We start from the raw sequence: 27,649 nt of genomic DNA, 5'->3' as shown, positions 1-27,649 counted from the left end.
TGGATTGTTTTTAATTTTTTTTGGAATGACTATGACCCGGATGACTGAGAATCTTCACCAGCAGCAACAGATTACATTAAAATTTCAAACTTGGCCCAATGGTGAGTTGTACTATTTTTTTTAGAAGACTCTGAGGGCACCCCATGTGGACGTTGAGGGCCCCTTGATGCCCGTGGGCACCACGTTGGTAACCCCTGATCTAAACCATAATTTTGGCTGCGAGGCGTTTCAGCAGTCCATGCTTAAAACCCTTTTTTTCTCACAATATCTGCTCTGTTTAGGTGTCATTTCAAATCCTTTATTTAAAGAGCATAATGCTCATTCTAACCAAAGTCTCAATGTAACCAAAGATTTGATGTCCTGAATATTTTGACCTGCAGTGATTTTAAGACTAAGGTCACAAGTTGTCCAGAAAGTGAAACTTGGCTCTTTGACGGCATATTTAAAAATCATTGCTACCAATTTGGGATTGAAATTTGGCGGCTTTAGATTTGACCTTTATTACTTTCAGCCGTCCTCATTGCCATGTGCTGTACTTCAGGGTTAGATAGGCTGCCCTCTCTCGACCTTAGACCATCAAAGATGCAGCAGCTAGTCTTATCATTTGGCTGCTCTTTTTGATGTAAAATGTACCAAAGGCTCGACAAGGTCGACACACCAGCTGCTTTTCTTTGCTCCAATGAGGCTGAACCTTAGAGGAAATTGGGCTTTCACAGCTGCTACCTGAAAGGTATGGAACGAGTTATTAAGCAGGATTCTTCAGTTTTCTTTTAAATTCTTTTTTGAAGGTAAATTGGTTTTTCCTATCGACTATTATAACATGAGTTATTCGTTTCTCTGGGGGGAGTTTTATGTGTTGTCCAGGACTGTTTTACTCAATGCTACTTCTAAAACACACATTTTATTGATGTGCAGCACTTTGGTCAAACATTTCTTGTCTGAGCTTTTTCTTTAAAAACTCATTGGAACGAATCATTTTCATAAAACTATCGGTTTAAGAACTACTAAGATCTTCCGCTATACTGTTACCACTCATTGAGATGTTTTTTAAACAAAAGAAAAGTTTTAGATCTATAATATTTTTCCATTCTAAAAAAAACAAAAAAAACAAAGCAGCAATAATATTCTACACAAAAAGATTTTATTAAGAAACAACAAAAAACAAATCTGGACTTTGTAGCTAAAATTCTTTTTTTAAATCTACGTCTATGATAACTGCAAAATCTTCACCAGCAGGAACTACAACTGCTATTAAGTTTATGCTACTATAAATCTATTGTTTTAAAGCTGCTATCTTTATCTGCTTGACTCATTAACTATTTTCATATGCCATAAAAAGCAGACAGAAAATAAAATCTTATAGCAATAACTGTGTCAAAGTCATAGTGGTTTAGACTTGATTTCCTTTACACAGCTTAAATAGGATTATTTAAATAGCTAACGTTCAGATTCAAAAACTAGCTAAGCAAACTTTAGTGTGTAGTTCAGTTTTTCCTTCAATTCATTTAAACATTATTCTGCTGAACGGTTGGAAAGGATTTTGAAACAAGTCACATTGCTTCCTTATTTCTTTCAAATCCACCAAATTTGTATGAATTTACATCAGAAACCACCAAAAAATTAGTGAGTAACTGAGATCAACAGATTGTTGCTATGAATCTCAAAAATCAACCAACAAGACGTGTGGCAGGATATTAAGGAAGTGGTACCACACATTCAAACGGAAGTACCAATAATATATTTCGATATATGGACTAACGGATCCTGTAGTGACTGAGGTGCCTTAGCTTGCAGTTAGAGGTGGCAAATAGATAGATTTGGAATAGAAGGCTTTGTATTAATCTGTATTGTCATCCAAATATTCAGCAATAGTAATGGAATAGGTTTTCCTGATGCCCTAATCCTAGAATACAGGATTAATGACGCTCAAGGAGGAACGATAAAAACAAACTTAGAATTTTTATTTTTTAAGAAGAAAAAAATGGCACCTAACTGTAAACTAATAGCTAAAGGAAAAAATATGTTGTTTAATAAAGCAGGGACTCAGACCTTCAAATATATTCACTCTCAATCCATCCATATTCTCCAAACCATGAAGGTCTTTTTTAAGCCACAAAGCACGGAGTTAGCATAGTAAAAAAAAAAAAGCCAAGCTTTTGGAGTGTGACAACCCAGTGTCCTGAGCTAAGAGGATTTGCAGCATTCAGGGTGGAAACAGTTCAGTCTCAGGGCTGCTGTTCAGCTCCATCTTGATAGCAGGAGTCCTGAAAGACAGGCGTGTTCCCTTCACTGTCCAGATTTCTATCTCTGTAATTGCGTTCCAGGCAGGGAGGAGCACCAGTGGAGCTGACAACAGCTCTGCCAGCCAGCCACCCACTCCAACACAGGAGGCATGCTTATAAGGACAGTGTGCTAGAGACTATAGTTTACTACCTCACTTTGAGGTGAAACTAGGAATCAAAATATTTGTCAAGGTTACAGCTGCTGGGTGTGTAAAGTGAACACGGCGATAAATCTTTGTTGAAGTGTTTCACTGGTATGGTGAAAAACTGGTATGCTATCCATTCAGAAGAAGCAGGCAAGCGAAACGTAGAAAGAAAAGAAAGAAGAAAAAAAAAAGGCTATTTAGTTTTACTCTTAAAATAAGGTTAATAGATATAAAGACCTTAAAAGACTGTTCTTATTTTAAATGCAGATTTTCTTATTCCATTGGCAAAAAAGCACTTATATTAAGAAAATTTGACAGATTAGATTTTTTGCATTGTGTTAGAAAACTGTATACTTGTATACAGCCTTCATCTGCAAAGGTTTATATATTGCAGTGAAAAGCTGATCGTATTTTCCATTTGTCACATTAAAAACAACCTTCTATGTGTTTTGCTGACTTTCCAATAGAGATCAACATGATATGAAGTATAAATAGGAAGCCTTAGAAAAATTATCCAAGGATTAGAATATATATTTTACAATCAAAAAACTTGAAAAGTGCCCTGCAGATTCAACCGTAATAACTCTTTTCTTTATACAACCACATTATCCGCATCAACACTATCAAGCTTCATATCCAAACAGGAGTAACAGAAAGATATCCAATAATAATGAACCTTATTTTTTTTTACTTATTCCCTAAAACCATTAATTAATATTAACTGCATTTGATAACATGATTAAATACAAACATTTTACAATTCTAGAATCACAGAACTCATTGCAAGAGGTTGAGTTAATCATTTACTATGATTATAAGACAGATAAACCATACATTAGCAAACACTTCATTCCAGGAAGAAGGTAATGGCTTAATTCATAAAGAGGAAGCACTGCAGGAGGAGTTTCTCTGCTTGCATAATCCAAGAGAGTAAAAGCATTGCCAGATTTTTTCTAGTACTTAATGCAAGTTTGAGCTAATATAAGCATGCAAAAACACAGGGGGGTTAAATAAATGCTGTCCAAGCAGTCCAACTACAGTGTGCAAAACCTGCAAAGTTTTGCACAACAAAGCATGTAAAAAAAAATGCTATTTAGGGGAAGAAAGCAAGAAGCGCAGTACATACCAGCAACATTGACTTTCTCCGAGTTTGAGGCACTGGGGGTGGCCGTGCCGCTGGCGGTGCCGTTGGTCAGATTAGCTCCAGTACCGTTATAAATGCTGTCCACCTTTGACTCCAGCTTGCCAAGTCTCAGCATGATGTTATCCAGCAGCACTGCGAGGGTCTTCTTCAGGTCTGCAGAAAAAAAGCACACATCAGTGACATCAAACTTTCTGACATGTTAGGTCAGACGCACCGCTGTGACTCTTTCTGCTAACTAATTGTGTGGTCCGCTTAACTTGCTGCTTAAGATTTGCCCATCTTATGATTCAAGGAGTGTTTTGTATAATTTCTTTTTCCAAACAAAAATGCCTAAAGGTGGATGGTCTAGAAACAAAAAAAGATATAGATCACCAGAGATAGCCAGAAAGCTCCAGAAGCTAAATAAAAGAAAGCCTTTCTCGGCTTATTTTGTTTTTCTTCCACTAGATGCCCTTTTCTCCAATTATCTTGCAGAGAACACAGCTAACAGTAAAGCACACAGGATATTTCTGAACAGTAATGAGATGGAAAGAATATATATATATATATATATATATATATATATATATATATATATATATATATATATATATATATATATATATATATATATATATATATATAGTGGCAGAGTGGCACTGACAATACTAAAACCAGGCTTTTTCTGGCCCTATTTACACAGCCATTTTCTTTGATACTTTAACCCACAGCGATAGAGCTGACATTTAGAGGAAAATGTTAAGTCCCACAGAGCTGCTTTAACTGGCAAACAGACAATAATAGCCACTAATGCAGAACCAACTAACTACTACACCTCCCCAGAGCTCAGATTTTCATCCCCAATCCTAATTCAAGAATTTTTAATCTGGGATTTCTTTGACATCTCTCTTCTATTACATAATAGCAACGCCTTTGCTTACCGCCATGATGCAACAGAAAGGCGTTTTTCAAGTTAGAGGGATTGGAAGTGCGCCAACATAGCAGCACAACAGAGGCCTTGGTTTAACTACAAATAAAGCCTGAAAACGAAACTGAAAATCTCAATGAGTCACCAAAACATAAATAAAAAAACTAAGCATCTCTAATTCAGGAAAGTATAGTCAAAGAAAAACCCTGTGGAACTTTCTTTCCACATAGAAGGTCGCCTTATAGAAGTGTTTCAGGTGTTCCAACTTCTCAAACCACAGCCAGCTGCAGCAGATTGCTAGTCTCACAAGACCGTGATCTACTGGAGAGTTCCTGTTTCAACTATTAACACATCAATCATTAAATGATCACATCATTATCACATCAATATCAGAGATTGCTGCAACATTGACCAGCACACTGTTGCCTCATTCTCATTCTGTCGAACAGAAATGCTGCAAAATCAGTGGGTCTATAAAACTGATTCATTTTGATTTAAATTATTCATAGATCTCTGGATGAACTGAATCAGGTTTCTATAGTAAAATACCTTCAGATAACAGCTGAAGTAAAACAAAGTAAATTCAATGTCAAAAAGTGATACTCCCTCGTCTCTTGCAGCACTGCAAATATAAAACTGATTGGATGACTGCTGTTCTCTTTGTAAACTGCAGATTTTAATATTAGCCAGATCATAATGTGTGTGTGTTTTTTTTTTAAAGTAACAGCCAATTGTTTTGCAAAATTACATTTATACATATAGACAAAACTGCCTACGTTGCACAAAGAGCTTTTGGGATTCACATAATTAAATTGGGGTCATTGCAAATCAGATCAAGGCGAATGCAGGAAGCTCAGTGCATCCTGCTTCCTAATCAAGACTTTGAAATGGATTTTTAGATTATATTGGACAATGGACGGCACGCAGCTGCAGCAATGTGAAACTATCACATTAAGGGAGCAACAACAAACAGGACAGGGACGAATTCCCTGAAAAGGAAATAGGATCATAATTGGATCTCTGGATAAGGGCTGAAATGGCTTCCCCTCAAATTCTTCACTCAATTTTACTCCTAAATTAAGGTACTGAGATTCTTTAGAGCCACTAAAAAAAACAGCAAATATCCAGTTACATTTTACATGTACCTTTGAGCAGATAAAAATCAATTTAAGACTCCAGGAAAATAAATCCCAGTGAAATCCATAAGCTCCAGTTTCGCTCGATACTCCTGCATCTCCTTCAGGTTATCTGGGAGCTGATTTAATCTCCATGAACCGTACTGTAATTTGTTTCTCTGGGAATTTGAAAACGATCAATTCCAATCTCAGTTTTTTTTGATGAAGACTCTCATGGAGTCACACAGGTCTATTAATGGCATGATAAGCTATCGATGCGTCATCTAGACCTTTTCTAGCGCAGCTGCATCAGCAACATATCTTCCAGATTGGCTTTTACTGTGATGCTGGACATGTAAAACCAATAAATCCAAAACACATAAAAAAAATATCAGCTGTTTAAACACATTAACTGGTTTTGTAACACTTAACCCACTACAGTGTTCATAACGCCAACAGGGGTTTCTCAAAAACATCCTCACCAAGGAAACACCTAATAGATGTAACACGCAGTGGAGAGGCTGTGAATATATGATCAAGCTTTTCTTTTTTCTGTAACATTTGAGAACAAACAGCTCCAGCTTTCTAAACTACAGCCTGCTCCTGTTGTTGATGTTTTTCAGCAGAGCAGTTTATAGAAGCGCTAGACTAATGTTAGCATTGTTGCTCTTTGTTTTGATATGACTCATTGGTTGTTATCATGCGTGCATCATTATTACCGTGTGGTTACAGTTTTTTTTTTTCTAAGCCGTCTAATTCACAACACAATACTCAGAAGTACGGACAGGTAATGAGGCTCTAATTTTGTTAAAGTAGGAGTTGCGTGGCAAAGCTAAAAATAATTTACTGTGCTTTGCAAAAGTATTCATGCACCCAAAAAATGCAACTTTAATCTATTTCAATTATTAAAGTCAAAATTTCAAATATCAATATGAGAGATTTGTTACACACCATCATATTTGAAGGTAGTAAGTTGAGCCAAACCCTCTGAAATATCCATGAGATTACTTAGCAATATATTATATTAAAAATAACAATTTTCAGGATAATTTCGCAGCAAATGACCTTTTCGATTATACTCTACAATGTTGAAATATACCTATCGATTATGTTTTTTATTTGGATTTTATTGATTGTGTTTACTAATTAGGAGTACACTAAAATAAACTCTCCTTTTTTGTGACGGTTTCAGAGGCTAAACACAAACACATGCCACACTTTTCAGATATATATTAGGAAATTATAAAATACATGAAAGTTTAAGGGGTATGAATGATATTACAAGGCAATATTCTTAAAGAACCGATGATGTTTGAGGAAATTAATCTAATAGTCAAATAACTACACTTTCGAAGTGCTGATTTCAGGATATTAAAAAAACAGTTTTTATCCCATCGCTGTCAATTTTACTGCAGCTGACTTCTCTTTTTCCACTTGTTGAAAAGATTAGCTGGAGGGGGGCTGGGAAATATATTCTTAAATCACAGGGGGGGGGCTACCTGACTTCTGAATTCAATCATGTGAACAGTAAGTAGAGTACTCACCATAGGCTGTCATGGTTCCCACATACGGACCATCCATAACACTTTGGTTCTCCTCCGCCAGCGCTTTAATGTAGCGCTTACTTAGATCCAGGATCTGCTGCCGCAGCACTGCACTGTTCTCATGGCTGCTCCTTTGCTGGATGGTGAAATGCAGCAGCATCATTCCCCAGATGAAACCGAAGCTCACCAGGAAGAAGCCAAGCTTCTGGGATGACAGCTTCCACATGAAGGGAGGGGCCATGCTGGACAGTCTGCTGTGAGTCTTATGTGACCAAAGAGAGATTCAGGGGTCAGGGAGGAGCTTTAGGACAGCAGGGGTGGCATGGCTTCGTCGGTTAGCATAGCTGCTGCTGCTGGGAGGGTTTGCAATCCACTACAACCTGCCTGACCGGCTTGATTTTATGCCTCTGGCACATCATCGTCTCTGAGGAACATCTCTGGGGGTTTGAATCACTTCCTGCATTCTCCTGCAGAAGAAAAACACAAACCAACAGAAAAATAAGAGATGAGAGGTCTCCTCAGTTTGGTAATAAAAGGTAATGAGGTGGTTCCCCTCCTGATCCACTTTAATATGTACTATAGTGACTGAGTGGAATAAAAATAGTGTTAAAGACCCATTGCTCCTATATCAGGCCAAAATAAAATCTATTTATTTACTTAGTACTGTCTGTACTAGCTAATTAAAAAGGGTGTAAATCGCCAGTTTTATCACAAAGTATATTGTACAATAACAATCCAATATTTGCCAACAGATTTCCCAATAGATTTTCCCAATAATAGATTACATTTAATTATGAAGTCTGTGATTAAAATGATGCAATATTAGTGTGATGGTATTTAATAAAAAGTATTGATTAATATATCCATAGTTCAATTTTCTATTGATGTAATAATTACACTGTTCATCATTTAATTCATATATTGATATAGATGGATGTGTCTTTACAACCCGTTAATTAGTAAACAAAACATGTTAGGATAATAGCTCTACTACACTGCTGATAAGTATATTCCTAAATAATAAAAACACAAACAGTGTCTGTTTTATCCAGAGACTGATCTTGATGATTGACGTAGCTCAAAGGAAAAAAGGCAGGGATATAAATTACCATCCCCTCAAAAAACAAAACAAAAACAAACATCTTGATCATCTAAAATTCATCTTCCTCAGCAACAACAGGCAGCTCAAAACGAATGCAGATATGCCCCTGTCTTGAAACTGTAGAGAAATAAATTCCCATGGCCCTCCTCTTCCTCAATGGTATAAGATGCTTCATGCTAAAATCAGTGACCCGATTCTAAAAGCCATGAACCTTCATGCTTTGTCTTAACACCTCATGCGATTTCTGATTAGGGATGGGTAATTAACTGCATTAGCAACATAATCACAACATTAAAAAAAAATTATTTTCATAATGCAGAGGCTCTCGGTTTGTCACATTTAAAATGAGTAAGACACTGTCAGATTCAAGTCATAGTGCAGAGAACAAAATATGCAAATAGAAGTTTGCACTTGGTTGACTCTGATCAGGTGAGCTTTCAAGGTTATGAAAACAATGAAACCCTGGAGTGAAACATCTACATGCAAATGAGATCAAAATTTAATTTCCTAATTAATTATAATTTCGATATTTGGCAAATTCATTCAGCCCCATTTCTGATATTAATCAAAGAATCTGGGTCTTCTGCATTATAGCCTAAGATCTTCACTCAAACACTTTAAAGCAGGAAAAAAAAAAGAGAACTTCAATCCTGCCTTGCAATCGTCCAGTAAATCACTGCATTTCCCTCATATTTCTTACTTATGTTTTCTGGTCCCAGTCTTCTTTAGAAACAAGCATGAGCTCATTTTCTGTGTGCCGCCATGTTTGGTTTGTATAAATAACACCTGGAGATTATGCAGATAAACTAATCAAAGTGCAAGAGAATGTCTCTACTCTCTCCAGGATGTGGCCCACTTTGGTAAAATATCACTAAAGCTAAATTAGCAGACAAATAGCTTCTTATAAAGCCTATCTAGAGCTGATCTCTAAAGGTCGTCTTTGAGGTAACGGATGTTATCGAGTCAGCATTACCACAACAGGAAACAACTGTTTAAATTGTTTATAGGTATAATGTTCCATGTTAAGTGTGCTCTTCCTCACCCTACTCTTCTCTTTAGTTTTATTTCCATGATATAAAGAGATCTAAACTGAGGGTGGGTGACTGGAGGACCAGTCAGAGAAGAAGTCAATAGGTTCATAGTATTGAGGAGCTAAAGAGATCCACAACTCGGGTGGGAGAATCTATAGTACAAGTACTTTGGCACACCATAAATCTGGTCTTTATAGAACCAAAGCTTGGTTAAACAAATAGCCATAGGAGGTCATGTTTAGGGTTACCCCTTCATGGTGGAGATGCATCGGCCTGCCAATATTTTGGACCATTATTACACATTTTTCTTGTATCGGCATCAACTGATACGTGCATGTGTTCACCTATTCATTAGTGCTTGTAGTGGCCATGGTTTGAGATGGGCATAGATGGGCATAAATTAATTTACATAGATGTGCAAAAATGGTGGAGGCCAAAAACGTGCAGCTGGAAAGGCAGCAAAAGGTTGCTCTATGCCATGCTGAATAAAAAGGCCTTCCCTTGTAAAAATGGCTATACATTTAGATGGTAGTCCTCCATTTGAGGAGAAAGCCCTCATGGCTGTAATTAAAGCACAACATCCTGCCATCACTTCTACAGTATGAACACCGTTGGGCTGATAAGTTAGATTTAATCATCAAGCGTGAGCTTTTGATGCCAAACGCAGCCGCCCTGCAGCACGTTTGAAGCTGTTAATCAGTTCAACAAGTCATAACTGACAACCCCAGGGCAGTCAACGCAAAGCCAAATAGCTGCCTTTGGCCACGGGCTTCAAACGACACCCAAATAGAAGAACTGTTCAAGCATGCGGCGAGGCAAAAAGAGAGAGATCTTAAAAGTGCTCTCATCTGCATTCAGTCCATGTAGCTGAAAATGCAGCTAAGTGTGTGGAGGGGGATTGCTGCAGCCGTGGTTTTCAACTGCGTCTTTCTTATGCTCTATAAATTTGGCTCCAACTGGTCCAGAGCAATAATCACACTCAGACACACGAGTCCCTCGCCTTTCCATAACCTTCAAAGGATTTCTAGGGTTGGATCCTTTTAATGGATGGATTTCACTTTTTGCACCAAAGCAAAAATTATTATATTAATATAAAACATTTAGCACCTTCCGCATAACAAATTTTTCACCTTCTATCAGCTTCATAAATAGGTCAATAAAACGTTTCCAGGAGTTCTGGTGTCTTGCAACATAACCGCTGCCAGTTCTGCAGACCTTTGTGGCTGAAATTACTCCAAATATAAAAAAAAAAAAAATCAAAGGTGGCATCTGCTTTAAAGAAATGTCTAATGTGACATTATAAATGTAGCTTTATACAGCTGTTGTGCTTATAAAACTAAGCAGCTTTAATTGCTACAAAGGCTGGCTATTGTTTTAGCTTGAGAAGCTTAAACTCTACAGAGAGATTCTCAGAGACACGAATCTCTGGTCTTCTAAGATTGCCTAAATCCATCCTTACTTAACGGACAACCTCCCGCTTTCACATACAAGCTGTGCTGTGATCTCTGGAGAAAAGGAGGACACACGTAAATCCCATCTCAGTTACCTTTGTGGTCTCTGATTGAGGATCTTAATGTATTTGGCAGGAAGCCCAGTGACTAGCAACAACAAAAGCCAAGTGAAACTGCGAGGATGGCCAGCTAAGGTTGCAGAATATATGATCCTTCGCAACCCGAGATTATAACACAGCAACCCCCTGAATAGTTATTTTACTGGTTGCTAGAGGGAAGTGAACAGAAAGCTTCGCAGGCTGAAGACCTGGAAGAGACTGAAAAAAACAATAGAATTGACTGAAGCCTTGGGGATTCAGTGTGCTCTCCGGCCTGCTGCAAGGGGATTTTCTACTGCTGGGGACAAAAGAAATGAAATTAAGACTTAACTGTCGGGTTTAAAGCCACAAATAAACCTGACAGCAATTATAAAAACGAGATGAAATATGAACGCAGCAAAATACAGGAACTGCGGCAGTGCTATTTGATATCAGGAACAAAAATCAGTAAAGAACAACGGCAACAATACGTCTCTGTTTTCTACAGGATTCCTCACACAATACTCAAACATTTTCAGACTGAATGATGTTAAACAATCATACAACTACAAAATCTATCCACACTTTCCTCAGTTTTCTCATGCCTCCAACACGCCGTGACCTCTGATATCTTGCACTCTAATATGTGGTAGATGTGTCCAACAAGCTGAATTAGTAGCATGCAAAAGAGATATAAATCACACCTACAATATGCTGTATTTCTAACAGCCTTTTAAGCCATAATAAGAGCTTATGCACTGATATAACTTTAAATCCTGCAGGTCTTGGGCAGGGATTATAGAAATACAGGTGCTGGTCATAAAATTAGAATATCATGAAAAAGTAGATTGATTTCAGTAATTCCATTTAAAAAGTGAAACTTGTATATTATATTCATACATTACATACAAACTCATATATTTCAGATGTTTATTTTGTTTCATTTTGATGATTACAAATGACAACAAATGAAAATCTCAAATTCATCATATCAGAAAATTAGAATATTACTGAAGACCAATAAAAACAAAGGATTTATAGAAATGTTGGCCAACTGAAAAGTATGAACATGAAAAGTATGAGCATGTACAGCACTCAGTATTTAGTTGGGCCTCCTTTGGCCTGTATTACTGCAGCAATGCAGCGTGGCATGGAGTCGATCAGTCTGTGGCACTGCTCAGGTGTTATGATAGCCCAGGTTGCTCTAATAGTGGCTTTTAGCTCTTCTGAATTGTTGGGTCTGGTGTATTGCATCTTCTTCTTCACAATACCCCATAGATTTTCTATGGGGTTAAGGTCAGGAGAGTTTGCTGGCCAATTAAGAACAGGGATACCATGGTCCTTCAACCAGGTACTGGTAGCTTTGGCACTGTGTGCAGGTGCCAAGTCCTGTTGGAAAATGAAATCTGCATCTCCAAAAAGTTGGCCAGCTGCAGGAAGCATGAAGTGCTCTAAAACTTCCTGGTATGTGGCTGCGTTGACCCTGGACCTCAGAAAACACAATGGACCAACACCAGCAGATGACATGGCACCCCAAACCATCACTGACTGTGGAAACTTTACACTGGACTTCAAGCAACGTGGATGAAGTGCCTCTCTTCTTTTCCTCCAGACTCTGGGACCTTGATTTCCAAAGGAAATGCAAAATTTACTTTCATCAGAGAACATGACTTTGGACCACTCACCAGCAGTCCAGTCCTGTTTCTCTTTAGCCCAGGCAAGACGCTTCTGACGCTGTCTGTGGTTCAAGAGTGGCTTGACACAAGGAATGCGACAGCAGAAACCCATGTCTTTCATACGTCTGTGTGTGGTGGTTCTTGAAGCACTCACTCCAGCTGCAGTCCACTCTTTGTGAATCTCCCCCACATTTTTGAATGGGTTTTGTTTCACAATCCTCTCCAGGGTGCGGTTATCTCTCTTGCTTGTACACTTTTTTCGACCACATCTTTTCCTTCCCTTCGCCTCTCTATTAATGTGCTTGGACACTGAGCTCTGTGAACAGCCAGCCTCTTTAGCGATGACCTTTTGTGTCTTGCCCTCCTTGTGCAAGGTGTCGATGGTCGTCTTTTGGACAACTGTCAAGTCAGCAGTCTTCCCCATGATTGTGTAGCCTATAGAACTAGACTGAAAGACCATTTAAAGGCTTTTGCAGGTGGTTTGAGTTAATTAGCTGATTAGAGTGTGGCACCAGGGGCCATCAATTTTGAACCTTTTCACAATATTCTAATTTTCTGATATGATGAATTTGAGATTTTCATTTGTTGTCATTTGTAATCATCAAAATTAAACAAAATAAACATCTGAAATATATGAGTTTGTATGTAATGTATGAATATAATATACAAGTTTCACTTTTTAAATGGAATTACTGAAATCAATCTACTTTTTCATGATATTCTAATTTTATGACCAGCACCTGTATACGGCAAATATTGAAACATTATTTCAGGCTTTCCTGAGATCAATTAAAATCAAGCAATTTCTGTTAATTTTCTACACATGAAAAAATATTTAAATCTAACTCTAGGCTTTTTTCCAGTTGAAGATTCCTGCATCACTGTCCTCAAATCTGAATATACAAACAAAGGCCAGTCACGAATATTCGGACAAATCACTTCACTTCACACTGGCACTGAAAGGGAGCAGACAGGCCGGCAAAAATCTAATAAATTCTGTTCTTAATTGATAAGCTATAACTGCCAGCTTCACAGCCTTTGGGTTAAACATCATGATGAGCTTTTGCCCTAAAAGAACCCAATTCGTCATAAAAAAAAATCACAGGGGAGACAACACTGGTGAAAACTAATCTCAGCACAGCACAATCCTTTGACTGGGAACTAAACACACATTCAACAGAAAGAGCATTTTCCTGCTATACAGACAAGAAAATCACCAGCACCTGTAGATGCTGCTGATCCGTTATGACCAGCAGCACTCCACCCTGCAGCTATCATGCTCCCTGGCTGTTTTTCTTTCAGTTGTAGGTGCCTAATGAAAATGTCACTGGGATTACCAGTGAACAATATCCCCTATTCCCTCAAATAATAATCTTTTAATATCGGCCCACAGGAGGCCAGACCATGTACCTTCAGTCTTGATGGTTACGTATGAAACTGTTAAGCCCAGGCCAGGTGGCTGAAGGAGGTATAAAGTCCCTGTTTATTTGTTCCATGTCTGTGGTTGGAGCTGAAAATAACTTTTTAAATGGAGTTCAGGGATATTCCATCAAGGTGAACCAGGGCTAGAGTGCATTATGAAAGAGTATTGCACCAAGCTAAAAAAAAAAAACCTCACTAGGAGCTGGATGCATGAACACAATCTGTGGAAATATACTTCAGGCGTATTGCTCTTTATTCATTATTGATCAGCAATGGAAAAAGCATCCATTTTACCTGAAATATAAATAAACTCTAGGAATGTAATACCCATGTGGCTGTGGAGCTAAGAGGTGCTGGCAGCTAACAGCGTTAGCGTTTAAATAACAGTTTACTTTTTAATGATGTGCATATTTTTAGACCGATATCAAATATGATCCAAAAATCAAAGAAAGCGTAATGAAAAGCTACAGGAGCTAAACGCCAGCGCTCCAGCCGCAGCAATAACCAAGGGACACCCCGGTGGAGTACCTAGTCAAAAACACAGTGGAACTCATTATTCTGGGAAACCTCCTACCTCACCCACAACGTCGCCTTGCCAGCTCGCTTGTTGTTGGTCCAAAGGAGATGCAGCGCTGCTGCCATGGAGACCGGTGTGAGTCTGCATCTTAATGAACTTCTTCACATAAGCCCCGCTTCTTAATTATTCATTAGGTCCTCCAGAGAAACGGGCCATACTGCAGCTTCACCACCTTTCTGGTGTGAATCCAGCTCGTAACTGGATATCAGCAGCTGACATGAAGTCGGAGCGCCGTGCTACCTGAACCAGTCAAGTCACACTCACAGCAACATTCTTAAGGAGGCAGATGTAAAGCTTGAGCTTTCAAGTTTTAAACTAATCCTTTCAAATTCCGATGTATCAAAGGACCTTTGTGCCAAAAATGACAAATCTAAACAAATGACTTTTTCTCTTGAGAGCCAAAAAAATCCCTCCACAAACCCCTTTTACTAATAGGACCCCACCTAATCCTATTTCTCTTTTACATCATTTTACAACTTTAAAGAAAGCAGAACCTTTTACATCCCCTTGCATGATCTTTGCATTTAAAAAAAAAAGCAAATTGTCTCACTCAACCGTTTCTTCACCCAACACCAACCATGAGTAACGATGCATTCATGTCGAGAAAGTAGGAAATGGAAACTATCAAAAATCTTTGCAACTTTCCATTTAATGGAGGAAAAACAAAACACCCCATAACTGCTATGACTACAAGCTCCATTAAAAGCACCAAATCCCATCTAGTTCCGATTCCAATGACACTAGCTTTAGCGCCATTATAAAAATACATGTTCATTCCTGTAGTATTTTGATAAAGATTTGAAGTGAAGTATGAAACCAACAGCTAAAAGTCAAAACATGGCCTTCTTACGGTGGCCCTGAGGTGCAAAACACAACACAAAAAGAGAAAACACAACGGCAAATCAGAAAACACAACACAAAAAGAGAAAACACAACACAAAAAGAGAAAACACAACGGCAAATCAGAAAACACAACACAAAAAGAGAAAACACAACACAAAAAGAAAAAACACAACACAAAAAGAGAAAACACAACACAAAAAGAAAAAACACAACACAAAAAGAGAAAACACAACACAAAAAGAAAAAACACAACACAAAAAGAGAAAACACAACACAAAAAGAAAAAACACAACACAAAAAGAGAAAACACAACATAAAAAGAAAAAACACAACACAAAAAGAGAAAACACAGCGACATTAACCAAAACGGAAATGCTAGGTACCCTCGGGCGACAGGAATCATCGCTGATTGGACAAAAGAACTGGTCCGTCCTTTGAACCGGAAAGACGGGGTTTGTTTCCATTTTTCCAAATCATGAGCGCCACAAATGATGAGGTACACGCTGCTATTAAGCAATACTTTGATGCCGGACATGAATATGACGTGATACTGGATATGCTGTCGACATTTCACAACGTAAACATGAGTCTGCGTACGCTGAAGACGCGTTTAAAAGAAGCAGGGCTGTACAGAAGACACAACTATTCCCCACTCCTTGAGGTGAGGCGTGCCATTCTGACAGAGCTGGAAGGACCAGGGGAACTCTTCGGTTATCGGACTATGTGGCAAGTTCTCCAACAAAAGCACAGGCTTCGCGTTAAACGTGATGTAGTAATGAGGCTACTGAAACAGCTGAATCCACGAGGGACGGCTTTGAGAACACGCAGGAGGTTTACAAGACGCACATATCACTCCATGGGTCCAAACTACATATGGCATGTAGATGGATATGATAAACTAAAACCATTTGGCCTGGCACTCTCAGGATGTATCGATGGCTTTTCGAGAAAAATAATGTGGCTTGTTTGTGGACCAACGAACAATAATCCATCTGTCATTGCTCACAATTATATTAATTGTGTCAAGAGTATCGGTGTGGTTCCAATGAGATTGAGAACTGACCTCGGAACAGAAAATGGGACCATGGCAGCAATACAATGTACCCTCCGTCACGCGCATATGGACCACTATGCAGGCTCGTCAAGCCACAGTTACGGCTCATCAACATCGAATCAGCGCATCGAGTCATGGTGGTCTTTTTTCAGAAGAGGGAGGTTGGTACATCTGTGTTGTTTGATGGATGAAAAGTACAGTGGAAGCTGTATAGTGATGACCTTTGTCTCTATTACACTGATCAGTGTTATTAAAATCTCCGTATTTGTCATTGATTATTATTAGTGTTCTTGTTTAACTCAGGCCACTTAAACACTAAGTGATAGCCTAATACTGAACATGGGAAGCCATATTTTTCCCAAAGTTATTGAATCACTACTGTTGTAATAATCATATGATATACATTATTTCTCTGTGATGCTTTTGTTAAGATGTATCCACATTTAAACGGTGTTATTTGTATGTAAGCCTCTTTGAGTACTTGTAAAAGCGCATTATAAATAACAATGTTTTATCTATTATAATGCATCCCCAGGTCTCAGTTTTGGATGGACTTGTTTGGAGACCTAAGAGACTCTGGAAACTTCAATGGCAGCCACGAACACCAGTGCTTACTGAGATTTTGCTTCAGTAATGTTCTGCAGCAAGACCTGGATGAATGTATGGACCTATGGAACAAGCACCGGATCCGACCAAGCAGACATGCATCATGTCCAGGAGGGATTCCGAATGAACTGTATCTCTTGCCTTACAGGTAGTAATGATCATATACATTACAAAAAATGCAAGGTGTTGTGGTATAGCCTAAACTGGGATATATTTGGACAATTGTACATGTTGGTATAATCCATTGTTGAATTTAGAAGCAATCTGTCTCTACCATTGTTTAGAAATATCTGTATATCAACAAGCAAACAAATCTAACAATGATCATTTCAAACCTTCTCCTTTATATCATTGTATCATCTAATTTTGCAGATTTGGTTCAAGGGACTGTGGATTTGCTGTTGAAGACAGGGAACTGGATGTGTTTCCTGAGGCAAGGCAAGTGATTGATTTAAGCGGTGATCCAGACATAGAGGAATACCTACAACAGGCAGTGGAACAACATGGACTACAACAGCCACAAGACTGGAAGACTGCCTCAGAACTGTACATCACTCTGAAGGAAATAGCTGGGCTATAGATATGGACTATTGGAACCCGTTTCTACCTTTTTAGGTATCCCACATTAACATGGACGTATTAAGACCATATTTTCCTTATTTAGTATTTTGCTTTAATGCATCTTAATGCTTATCAGTAAATGACTGGTGGACTATACACGCCTAAGTTTTGAAAATTACTTCCCATTCATAAATGTGATCCAACATTTACAAATTGCTTCAAGAGATAAATAACAGGATAATATAGGCCTACCAAAAATGTTTGTTTTGAATTTTCAGATTTGGCAACTTGAACTGTGGGACTGAAATGGAGACATTTTACACTTAAAGTTGTATTTATTTTCTGATTCAATTTTCATGTAAACAACAATTACTTACAAAAAGCATTTGTACTGATTTCTTTTTTTTTTCTTTAAATATATGTAGAGCTGTAAAAAACAGGAAACAGCAATAACAAACAAATCAGGACACCACCCTGAGATTTTAATGCTATGCAAGTAGCTAACTGCACAGATTTGAACATTGTAAGAAGCACTCACTTGTTTTACTTTACCTTATCTTAACTTTAGTTTAATGCATGTCATGTCCCAAATGGCCTTTTAACAAGAGAGGCAGTACAGTAACTGATGCAAACAAGCAGACATGACCTTGTAAAGCATTATTCTGAACAGAGAGTTGATAAAAATAAGATTAAAATAAAAAATAAAAAAAAAAGCCTAAATCAAGCCACAGCTCAAACCACTTTTAATAAAAGTGATTATGCATAAAAGTCCTTTTGGCAACTAAAAACACCCAAAGCCTGGTGCATTTTTGATGCCAAACTCCATATTCTTCCTAAAGACACTGTAGGAGTCGAGTAGTGGGAGCTTGAGTGTGTTCGAACACGTGGTTGCCATTGGAAACGGTGAGTCATTTAAAAACCCTATACTTGGACGGGGTGTTATTCCTGCTGGTGGCAGTGCTGACAAGCCAGTGGCAAACATCAGCACATCTGGGAGGGACAGAGATATCACTCCATCTAAAAAGAGAAAGTCAACATTGTAGTAGTGCATTGCTTGACACGGCATTATCTAAAAACATAGTTACTCAATAGCTTTTTTTTTTTCATTTCATCGAAGAAGATAAAAATTACAAATATGAACGCACTATACAATTCATATACTGTACAGTCGTGGAAAAAAATAAGAGACCACTTAAACGATGAGTTTCTCTGATTTTACTATTTAAGGTAGGTGTTTGAGTGAAATGAACATTTCTGTTTTATTCTATCTACTACTGACAACATTTCTCCCAAAAATGTAATGAAAATACTGTAATTTAGGGCATTTATTGGCAGAAAATGACAACTAGTGTAATGGTAAATTTGAATCTGTCTATGGTTCAATCACTTGAGATGTCCCTACACCATGCTTTTCCCCCAAGGTATAAGATCTCCTTTTGTATGCTGACCATTTGTGTATGTTCATGTCTAGACCTCTTAACTTCCCACCTACTTCCCATGCTCTTAACTTCCCACCGAGACACAAAACCCTGCAGGATGCCCCAGGTGTGAAACACACCCTTGGGGGTCGGTGCCAATACCTGCAACAGACAAAAGGGTGTAAAAAACACTCTCTGGGGAAGGGGCCGACCCCTGCAGCAGACAAAGGGATGTGAAACATATTTTATTTATTTTTCCTCTCCTCAGGTATAAATGTTTAGGTCTCCCCAATCTCAGAGTCTTTCCTTTACCATCACCGCTCAGGTGAGGACTGACCTTTCCTTGCAAGGAAATAAAAACTTGTCGGCCGGCAGAATTATTGTTATTATTCAGCAACACAACACAATATGAGTATTATAACTTATGCGTTAATACATCAGATTTAGTGGGATGATGTCAATGTTTAATCCCAGCAGTGGTTTTTATAATCTTCCTATAAAAACAGATGTGTTTCAGAAGATCACTTAATCAGTGTCTCAATTAATTGTTTGTGTTGGTATTTTTTTAAAAAAGATGCTTTTAAAGAAACATTTGTAAAAGTGGTCTCTTAATGTTTTCCGCGACTGTATATCTAACAAAATAGCCATGACAAACCTTCACATTCCAGTAGAAAATCAGCCCAAAAGCCGATAACTTTGGTCTCTCTCTGCCACCTGTTGCTTCCCCTTGTGCTGAAGTCTGGGATGAACAGACGTTCTATTTCTGCAGCAGTCAGGGCCTTGGCAGAATAGCACAGGAGAGGAGCCAGCACACCAGGATGCTTCTGCACTGAAGCCAAAAACTCCAGACTAGCCAGTCCGTCTTTGAATCTATTAAGGACAATTATTTTGTAAGACATAGGTGTGATTTATCAGGTCTGACAGAAAACAGTACTACCAAACATATAACAGCAATGTCTGCAAAATACGTAGAGATAAAACAAAAAGAGCAACTGCATACTCACAACGCTGTGCAATAATCAATTTATTTCTTGAAGCTTTCACTTGTTGTGTATGCCTGAAGGAGGTCACAGACTGAAAGCTTGCAGAAATAAATTAATGATTGTACAGCATTATGAGTGTGCGGTTGCTGTTTTTGTATTTTTTGTGTCAAAAAATGTTCAGCTCAAGCACCTCTCAGAAGAATCTTGCCCACAGATGAGCGGTGGCTTTTTTTCCACAATTTAATATATTTTGACATAAATTCTGATTGTATAACCTCATGCAAAAGGTAAAGTAGATTGTTTATATGGGATCATACAGACAACATTTCATAGTGTACAGAAATTAGTTGTGATGTCAAAAAAGGAAAGATCATCATGATTTGTACTCATCTCCTAAAAATCTGGATTTCAAATTGTAAGAAACAGAAGTGTGGTAAACAAAGCACAAACATTTATTTTAGCACTAAGCACACAAAGGAAAAATAGACAGATAAGCCGGATGGTATTTGAGGGTAAAATGGAGCACAACCAGAGCTGCTAATTAATGAACCTTTATGGTTTCAAACAGCTGAATTGTTTCATTAGTACATTAGAACTGCAATATGTTTCGCCATGTCAAAAGGTACATAAGACAGAACTTTCAATTGAATCTAGTGGACATGCTCATGTAAAAGTTAAATATTTGTCTTTAACAAAGTTTACTCAGTGTCAGACTGTATTTCATGATTTACACACTTACATGATCCTATTTGTGGATCATAAAAGTGATGGAACCTAATATTAGCTAGTATCGTTCAAGACATTAAAATGTTTTGTTCAGCATTTCCCTGAATAGGACAATAAGAGGACATAGCAACTGAAGTTAGAACAATCTAACCCAGTAAGAATGCTCCTCAATCATGCTATTTAAGAAACACCTGGTTACACTGTTTCACAATGTGTCAGTGGCTGCAGTGACAGGCAATTTGTAATACTGACTGAATGTTGGATAAGTTAAAAACTAAACTATTACATTTTTGGATGATTGTTGGCAAAGAAAAAAAGGGTTTTAAATATTACCGTTGAATGGCAATGTGGTTGCGGTCTATAATGTACCATTTGAGGTACTCCTCCACAAGTGTATGCTTCTCACAAGCTTTGACAGGTCGGAAGCATCCAGCTGTTTGGAACATTGTGCTGTTTTGCAAAATTAGATTTTGCAAAGACTCCTGCGAATCGGCTTCCTGGACCTATTTAAAACAAAAGGTATTATTAGGCCAACCCTAAAACATACACGCTTGTTTACTCTTGTCCTTGATGAATAGAAATCTTGCATAAAAAAAAAAAAAAGATGAAATTACTTTTACATTTGGTTAAAATAAGTGGAAATCTGTCCCTTTAATTAAGTACAACTTATCATCTCTTATCTTATTTTCTACCTGATGTAGAGCTCTCCCTATATTCTCATCTTTTACATCTTCCACAGTGGCGCTGAAACTTGGCTTCCCTATTATGTGGTTGACAAGGTCCTTTGAAAGGAAATGTGGTGCTGGTCCCCCGTGTATGACGGACACAGCAATCATTTTGCCTGCAAGATAATACTCATCTTCCCTGACAGCTGTTAAAGAGTACAGAATTATCATACATAATTACCATCTATATCACTGGAAGAAAAAAAAAAAAAAGAAAATTATCTGAAACTTCTCATTTTAATATAACATCAAAAAACACACCTGTGGGATTGTACACAAGATAGCGTCTTTCTTGAGGTCCATCGAAGATGGGACGATTTCTCAGGTGATCCATTAGAAGTGTGAGGAATTCTCGCCTCGGCCCACCTGTGTCCAACCCTTCTTCTAAAGACCCTGCATCATCTGTGAACTTCACAAAGATCTCACTTTTTTCGGAGTATGAGCTGCGTCGAAAGCCTCTTACAGCTCCATCCCATACATCAGATCTGGATATATTGAACCTGCTGACTTTGTTGTGGTCAATTGCAAGTGCCAAATTTGCAATTATTTCAGAGGCCTGCACAGTTGTGGGTCTAGAAAAAAGCAAAAAAAAAATTTTAGACATTAAAAAATAGATTCAAAGCACAGTAGCTACTTTACTTACTTTACACAAATCTTTCATTCCATATTCATAGACTATATCCTGACATTATATTGACACGAGAGACACTGATAAGTCAATCTATAAAAGAATGAGCAAGTTTTTTATTCTTATTAACTTAATTCCAATGGACTCTCTTTAAACACACATCTCAACAACTGGACCTGATTCAAGTAGTTACAGACAGAGAATGTCATATTGGTTTTCATTTTAGTGAGTCCTCACATTTGTATAATTCTATTTTAGACGAAGTAGAGAGCTTGTTTATTTTCTACTTGTGTCTATATGACTCACTCAGATTTTTCTGAGGGCATGTCCTTTTTTTCGTCAACAACGAGAACTTCATCTTCATCATCGTCAATGACGATAGGTGCAAAGAGGTTGGTGTACGTCCTGCAAAACAAAGACGTTCACACAATGTAATTATAGACACACATAAATGCATATCCAATAAAAATCAAACCAATCAAATTGTTGACGAGCTCTTCCAGCTTAAACTCAATATCTAACCTTTGTCAGGAGAGAAATGTGTTTACCCCTCAATAATGTTTCTGATATTTTGTCTACCAATCTATATACAATTACACAAAACACACCTGTAACAGGAGCTCTCGACATCAAGACATGTGGAGGTACTAGCATAATTATGCTCGTCATCCAAGTGTATAGTCTGAAAGTTAAGAAATGTAAAAACAGGACATTCAATAAAATGACAACATAATTATGTAACAAACTCTATGGATTACTTAAACGGGATAGTTCAACATTTTGGGAAGCCTGTCTATTGCAATAATAATGAGAAGGTATATTACCAATGCCCGTTTTGAGAGTCCTGAAGCACAAATGCGAGCTGCTCAGTGAATACAATGGAGTTGGACAGTATAGGTTGTGTAACGATCCCTTCAGTCCACTAGGGGTCAGGGTTAAACTTATCAAATACACAATCCTATAATTCCAAAATGCTCTTATGGACAGGAATGTACCTGCTTATATGACTAATGATGATTAATGCAATAAGGAAAATTGACAAAATATTCAACTATGCCTTTAAGGAGGTGAGATAGAGAACAGAAGATGACATTCAGTGGAGACATTTCCCTGTTTACTTTTATTCTTGCAAATTTAAGTGAAATGTGGTACAATTGCCAATTCAAAAAACTGCATTATGCAAATATATGGCATGATAAAGTATTGAGTTAAGTTTTCTTATATGTGCTTCTGTGCTTGAATAGGATATCTGAAGTGACCTTTGATGCATCCACGATCATCTAACTCTCCATATACGCTTTCAATTTCTTAAACCTCTTACACCCTAAGGGGGTATAAATACATTTCTGCCTGACAAAAACACACAAAAGTAAATAACTTATAGCCTCACAGCTATTAGATTTAAGAAGAAACTTTTGGTACGTCTGTAAAGGTAAGATGTCATAGAATGGTTTTCTGGTGTCAGCACCATTGTAGCTTTGACCCTGCCTGAAATATTAGGGACAAAATACAAAATATTTTGCATTTTTTGAACCTCGCCAAAATTTTCTTTGAAATAAACATTGCAAAACACTACTAAAATATTATTTATAGCACAAAAAAGTAGTACAGACTTTCAAATCTAAATGTTGTGTAAAAATATACCAAATTTGGACTCAATCAGATGAGTCATATTTATTTTAGAATGGTATTAGTGAGAAATTTCTTAGGCGGAGAGGCCATTTTGGCACATTTATCCATAAATGTCACCAAACTGTGCCAAATATGTTTTTTTACATCAATACTGGGGGTTTGTTAAAATTACGAGGTCACGTAGCAGCTGGACCCGCCGGTGGGTCCGTAGGGTTCTAGGGGTTAAGTCAGGCACATTCACAAAAGGCTTGTAGTTAACAGTCCATCTGAAATGGCTTTGTATCCCCCCTAAATGAAAAGCAAAGCTTAAAAGCACACAACTGCAATAAACATAATACTATGATTATGAGTTTACTTCAATGGACTTTGGTCTAAAGGTATAAATGTAATCATAACATCAAAAACAGATGGTGGACGATGGCTCCTCTCTATTTACTGCAGGATGGAAAGATATAGAGGATATTTTGTACCCACAGGCATCAGACTTTCTAATTCTTCACTGAATGGTAGATGAGCTGCCAGAAGTGAATTTCCCTATGAGGATCAATTAAGTTATTGTTGTTATATTAGACCATATAATAGTTACATTGATGGCGTCTATGTAAACATTTAGCTATTGTTTTGTTTCATACCTAAAGTCATGGACCAGTGAGGAAGATAGAGACTGTATGTAAATAATACTCCATTACCTGATGTACTTCAGTAGAGAGTGACAACCCCCCATCACCATTCCTGAGGGCAAAAAAGCATAAATCATAGTATACTCCAAAATATATTGGTGACATTGCAAAACCAAACAAACATTGATTTATTGAAGTAACAAGGCATTAGCGTATAGCACACGTAACAAGAACAACAAATTACAAAGCTATGTCAATAGCAAATAAATATGTATGCAAATGCAGTAAAATCTAAATTTCTTTGGTACACACACACACACACACACACACACACACACACACACACCAACTACTTACACCTTGTCAGGCTCTTTGTGTACAGGACTGCTTTTGTGGTGAGGTTCAAATGGCTGTAGTAAAGACATAATTTAATTCAAATACAAGTATTTGTTTAGTACTGGTAGGCCAATGTCAAAAACCTACACAGGTTGAAGGCAGGTTAATCACAAAAATCACTCAAATATGTTTTAAATTACACTCACCAGTGTATCAGCTAGATCAAATTCTCTTGATGTTGTTTTTATCACAATCTCAGGGTCGGAGTCAGATGTGTCTGGCAATTCTCCAACTGAAAAACATTCAAATAGGCTCCCCTCAATGAAGCTTTCCCAACGTTCTCAAAAGAGACACATTACCGATACATACTTCAGACATTTGTCATTTATGAATACAGTGGCATTTCAGTGTCCTTGTGAAGCAAGTCAAACGACACAGGCTTTAAGTCTAATCTAGAGGATTGGTTTGCTTTTTTCATAACACTAGGTGTAGTGTTTTGTTAAAACTGTAAAGCAAAAAATGTGTAGTATAATTCTTTAAGTGATGAATGACCAACATATAGCATTATAGCAAGTCCAGCCATCTCTGCACTGGACACAACTAGGTCATAACAACACAGTTTACCTTTCTCAAAGTCTTTTTTCTGGCAGATAAAAATGATGACCCGCTGATATGTCTTGCCAATTTCTTCCTTGTATGCTTTTAGAGTAAATGGTCTTTGTGTCCCAGGGATATTAATAACTTCAGAGCCATCTGGATAAAGAAGGAGGAAAGGTCCTTCATCCAGGTCTTTGTTGAAGTCCCTCATTTTCCTTACTGCCTCATTAAGCAGATCTAGGGCAGTGATGTCAGGATGTGTAGAAAGGAAAATAGTTTTCCCACGCTTTGGCTTGAGGACACCACCCTTCCCAATGGTCATCAAACCAATATTTATCTGCAAAATAAATAAATTAAATTGTAAGTGGGTAATTTTTAAAGATCAATGTTTACTTAAAATGATCAGTAACGCTATGTTACATGTCACACTTGGATACAAAATGGGCAATTATTAAAATTATTATCAAAATACCACTGAAAACAGAGTAACCCACTGTTTATGATGAAGTGGCCTTTATTGTCATTATACAATGAACTGTACAACTGAATTATGAGGTTAGAATGGAGGTTTAGTCCTGAGCCGCTGCGGGCAAACATAATTTTAAGTGCCCATCAAAAACCCAGTAAACAGCAGATTACTTTTCAATACAGGTAATTGGTAATACAATGATTTGCATGTCACGGTTACATATTCATCATAATAAGAAACCAGCAAATATGTACAAAAGTGAAAACAGGACAGTGTCATTGTCTGAGTAATATGGTCGTGGCACAGAAGCACATTAGTTTTATGCAAAAATATACTGGTCACCATAAAGATGACGCTATCATCAGGCTTACTTTTAGAGAACTGTGATGATGGAAGAATGTCAACAGCTAGTTAACCAGTTGTTCATTCTCACTATGTAACCAACTTACCTGGACTTTACATATTTTCTTTGATTTCATTTTCCCACATGAAAAGTTTTGCCTCTCTTCCGCTTTTCTCTTTCGGTACTCTAGAAAGGTCCCTAGAGTAGGGGTTTGAATAGTCTGTGATTCTACATGGTAGCAAAGGAAAAATATGTTACATTATACATACAGCAGTAGTCTAATGTTTTACAGCATACAAGAAACACATTTTGACAACACATTATCTTTTGTAAAATAGGGGTGCAGTTTTGGTGACACATAAAAAATGAAGCTAGAAAGTGAAAAAATCTAAAAACACACACAATCTTTTCTTTATGGCCTGCAAATAAACTAAACCCTGAAGATGCTGCATTTGTCTTCAGTTTCACTGCCTACTGCAAGTTATAACCTGCATAAATACATCTTTCACTCCAAACGGCAAGATTCATGAAACACCTGCAAAGAAATTATCGAGTAAGGTCTGGAAACTGACAGTTGGCCAACTAGCTCTGGTAGGCTAACGGTACCCCATGCAAAAGTAGCCTAACGTTACATTAACGTTATATCCGTTTACTTACTTGAAGGTCCCGCGTGTGCGTCGCTACCGTCTTCCTGCAGCCTTTTCCCACATTCACTGCAGAAGTTAGGCTTCTCTTTGAACTCTTTCCCACAATGTTTGCAATACATGATAGCGGGCTCTGTGCTTCCACTTGTCTGGAGCACAACAGAATTCTCCGCGCGTAAGTTTGGCGGTGATGTCTTTCCGGTTCAAAGGACGGACCAGTTCTTTTGTCCAATCAGCGATGATTCCTGTCGCCCGAGGGTACCTAGCATTTCCGTTTTGGTTAATGTCGCTGTCTTTTCTCTTTTTGTGTTGTGTTTTTTCTTTTTGTGTTGTGTTTTCTCTTTTTGTGTTGTGTTTTTTCTTTTTGTGTTGTGTTTTCTCTTTTTGTGTTGTGTTTTTTCTTTTTGTGTTGTGTTTTCTCTTTTTGTGTTGTGTTTTTTCTTTTTGTGTTGTGTTTTCTCTTTTTGTGTTGTGTTTTCTGATTTGCCGTTGTGTTTTCTCTTTTTGTGTTGTGTTTTCTCTTTTTGTGTTGTGTTTTCTGATTTGCCGTTGTGTTTTCTCTTTTTGTGTTGTGTTTTGCACCTCAGGGCCACCGTACCTTCTTGTGAAAAAAAAGAAAAGAAAAAAATCTCAAGAAAAAAAGCAAAGCTTTTTACTGCTGTACACTCCCTAAATAACAATAAGAAGGGCCTCAGCAGGTCTGAAAAAGGGCAATAAAAATGGAAAAACAAGGTTATTTCTTTATTCTAGTTCTCAAGGGTAATAAAAAATGCCCAAGTATAAACAAAAATAATAATTAATAAATAATAAATAAAAAAAATTTAATATTAAAATAAATAAAATATAAAATAAATAAATAAAGATATATATAAAAAAAAAAATAAAAAAAAGTGGAAGTAGTGACAGAAGAGGCCGTCTTAAGGTGGTGAGGGTGTTGCAGGCACATGTTTACATAACATGTTCATTGTAAGATGAGTATTTTGGAGAATC

At 37.5% G+C, this 27,649-nt stretch overlaps 3 protein-coding genes across 4 annotated transcripts in view; 1 reads left to right on the top strand and 2 right to left on the bottom strand.

The window, feature by feature from the left end:
* The window catches only part of mgat5 (alpha-1,6-mannosylglycoprotein 6-beta-N-acetylglucosaminyltransferase), a 79,824-nt gene that overhangs the window by 44,733 nt on the left and 7,442 nt on the right, over positions 1-27,649 (bottom strand). Inside the window, exons 2-3 of one of the 2 annotated variants that reach the window (XM_038294761.1) lie at positions 7,139-7,605; positions 3,555-3,725 (exon numbers count right to left, since the gene is read on the bottom strand). In XM_038294761.1, coding sequence (XP_038150689.1) covers positions 3,555-3,725; positions 7,139-7,379 — 412 coding nt within the window. In that variant the 5' untranslated portion in view covers positions 7,380-7,605. Of the gene's footprint in view, positions 1-3,554; positions 3,726-7,138; positions 7,606-27,649 lie in introns of those variants that run through there. The other variant, XM_038294762.1, reaches the window with a different exon arrangement.
* Positions 15,560-17,940, top strand: LOC119789712. Its single transcript, XM_038294763.1, has 3 exons — positions 15,560-16,532; positions 16,907-17,125; positions 17,350-17,940. Exons 1-3 carry the CDS (start codon positions 15,793-15,795, stop codon positions 17,555-17,557), a joined length of 1,167 nt encoding a protein of 388 aa, XP_038150691.1. The 5' UTR covers positions 15,560-15,792; the 3' UTR covers positions 17,558-17,940.
* Positions 18,083-27,065, bottom strand: LOC119789713 (G2/M phase-specific E3 ubiquitin-protein ligase-like). Its single transcript, XM_038294765.1, has 13 exons — positions 26,673-27,065; positions 26,122-26,243; positions 25,231-25,540; positions 24,813-24,898; positions 24,628-24,680; positions 24,340-24,382; positions 22,627-22,700; positions 22,325-22,423; positions 21,652-21,962; positions 21,358-21,536; positions 20,999-21,168; positions 19,612-19,826; positions 18,083-18,555 (listed from the first exon to the last, which is right to left on the bottom strand). The coding sequence occupies exons 1-13, from the start codon at positions 26,779-26,781 to the stop codon at positions 18,320-18,322; spliced, it is 2,007 nt and encodes a 668-aa protein (XP_038150693.1). The 5' UTR covers positions 26,782-27,065; the 3' UTR covers positions 18,083-18,319.

Source organism: Cyprinodon tularosa, unplaced genomic scaffold (genome assembly GCF_016077235.1).
Source record: "Cyprinodon tularosa strain WSP-4 unplaced genomic scaffold, ASM1607723v1 ctg344, whole genome shotgun sequence".
Taxonomy (NCBI): Eukaryota; Metazoa; Chordata; class Actinopteri; order Cyprinodontiformes; family Cyprinodontidae; genus Cyprinodon; species Cyprinodon tularosa.
Note: the sequence above shows the minus strand (reverse complement) of the source record. Positions and strands in the feature narration are given on the sequence as shown.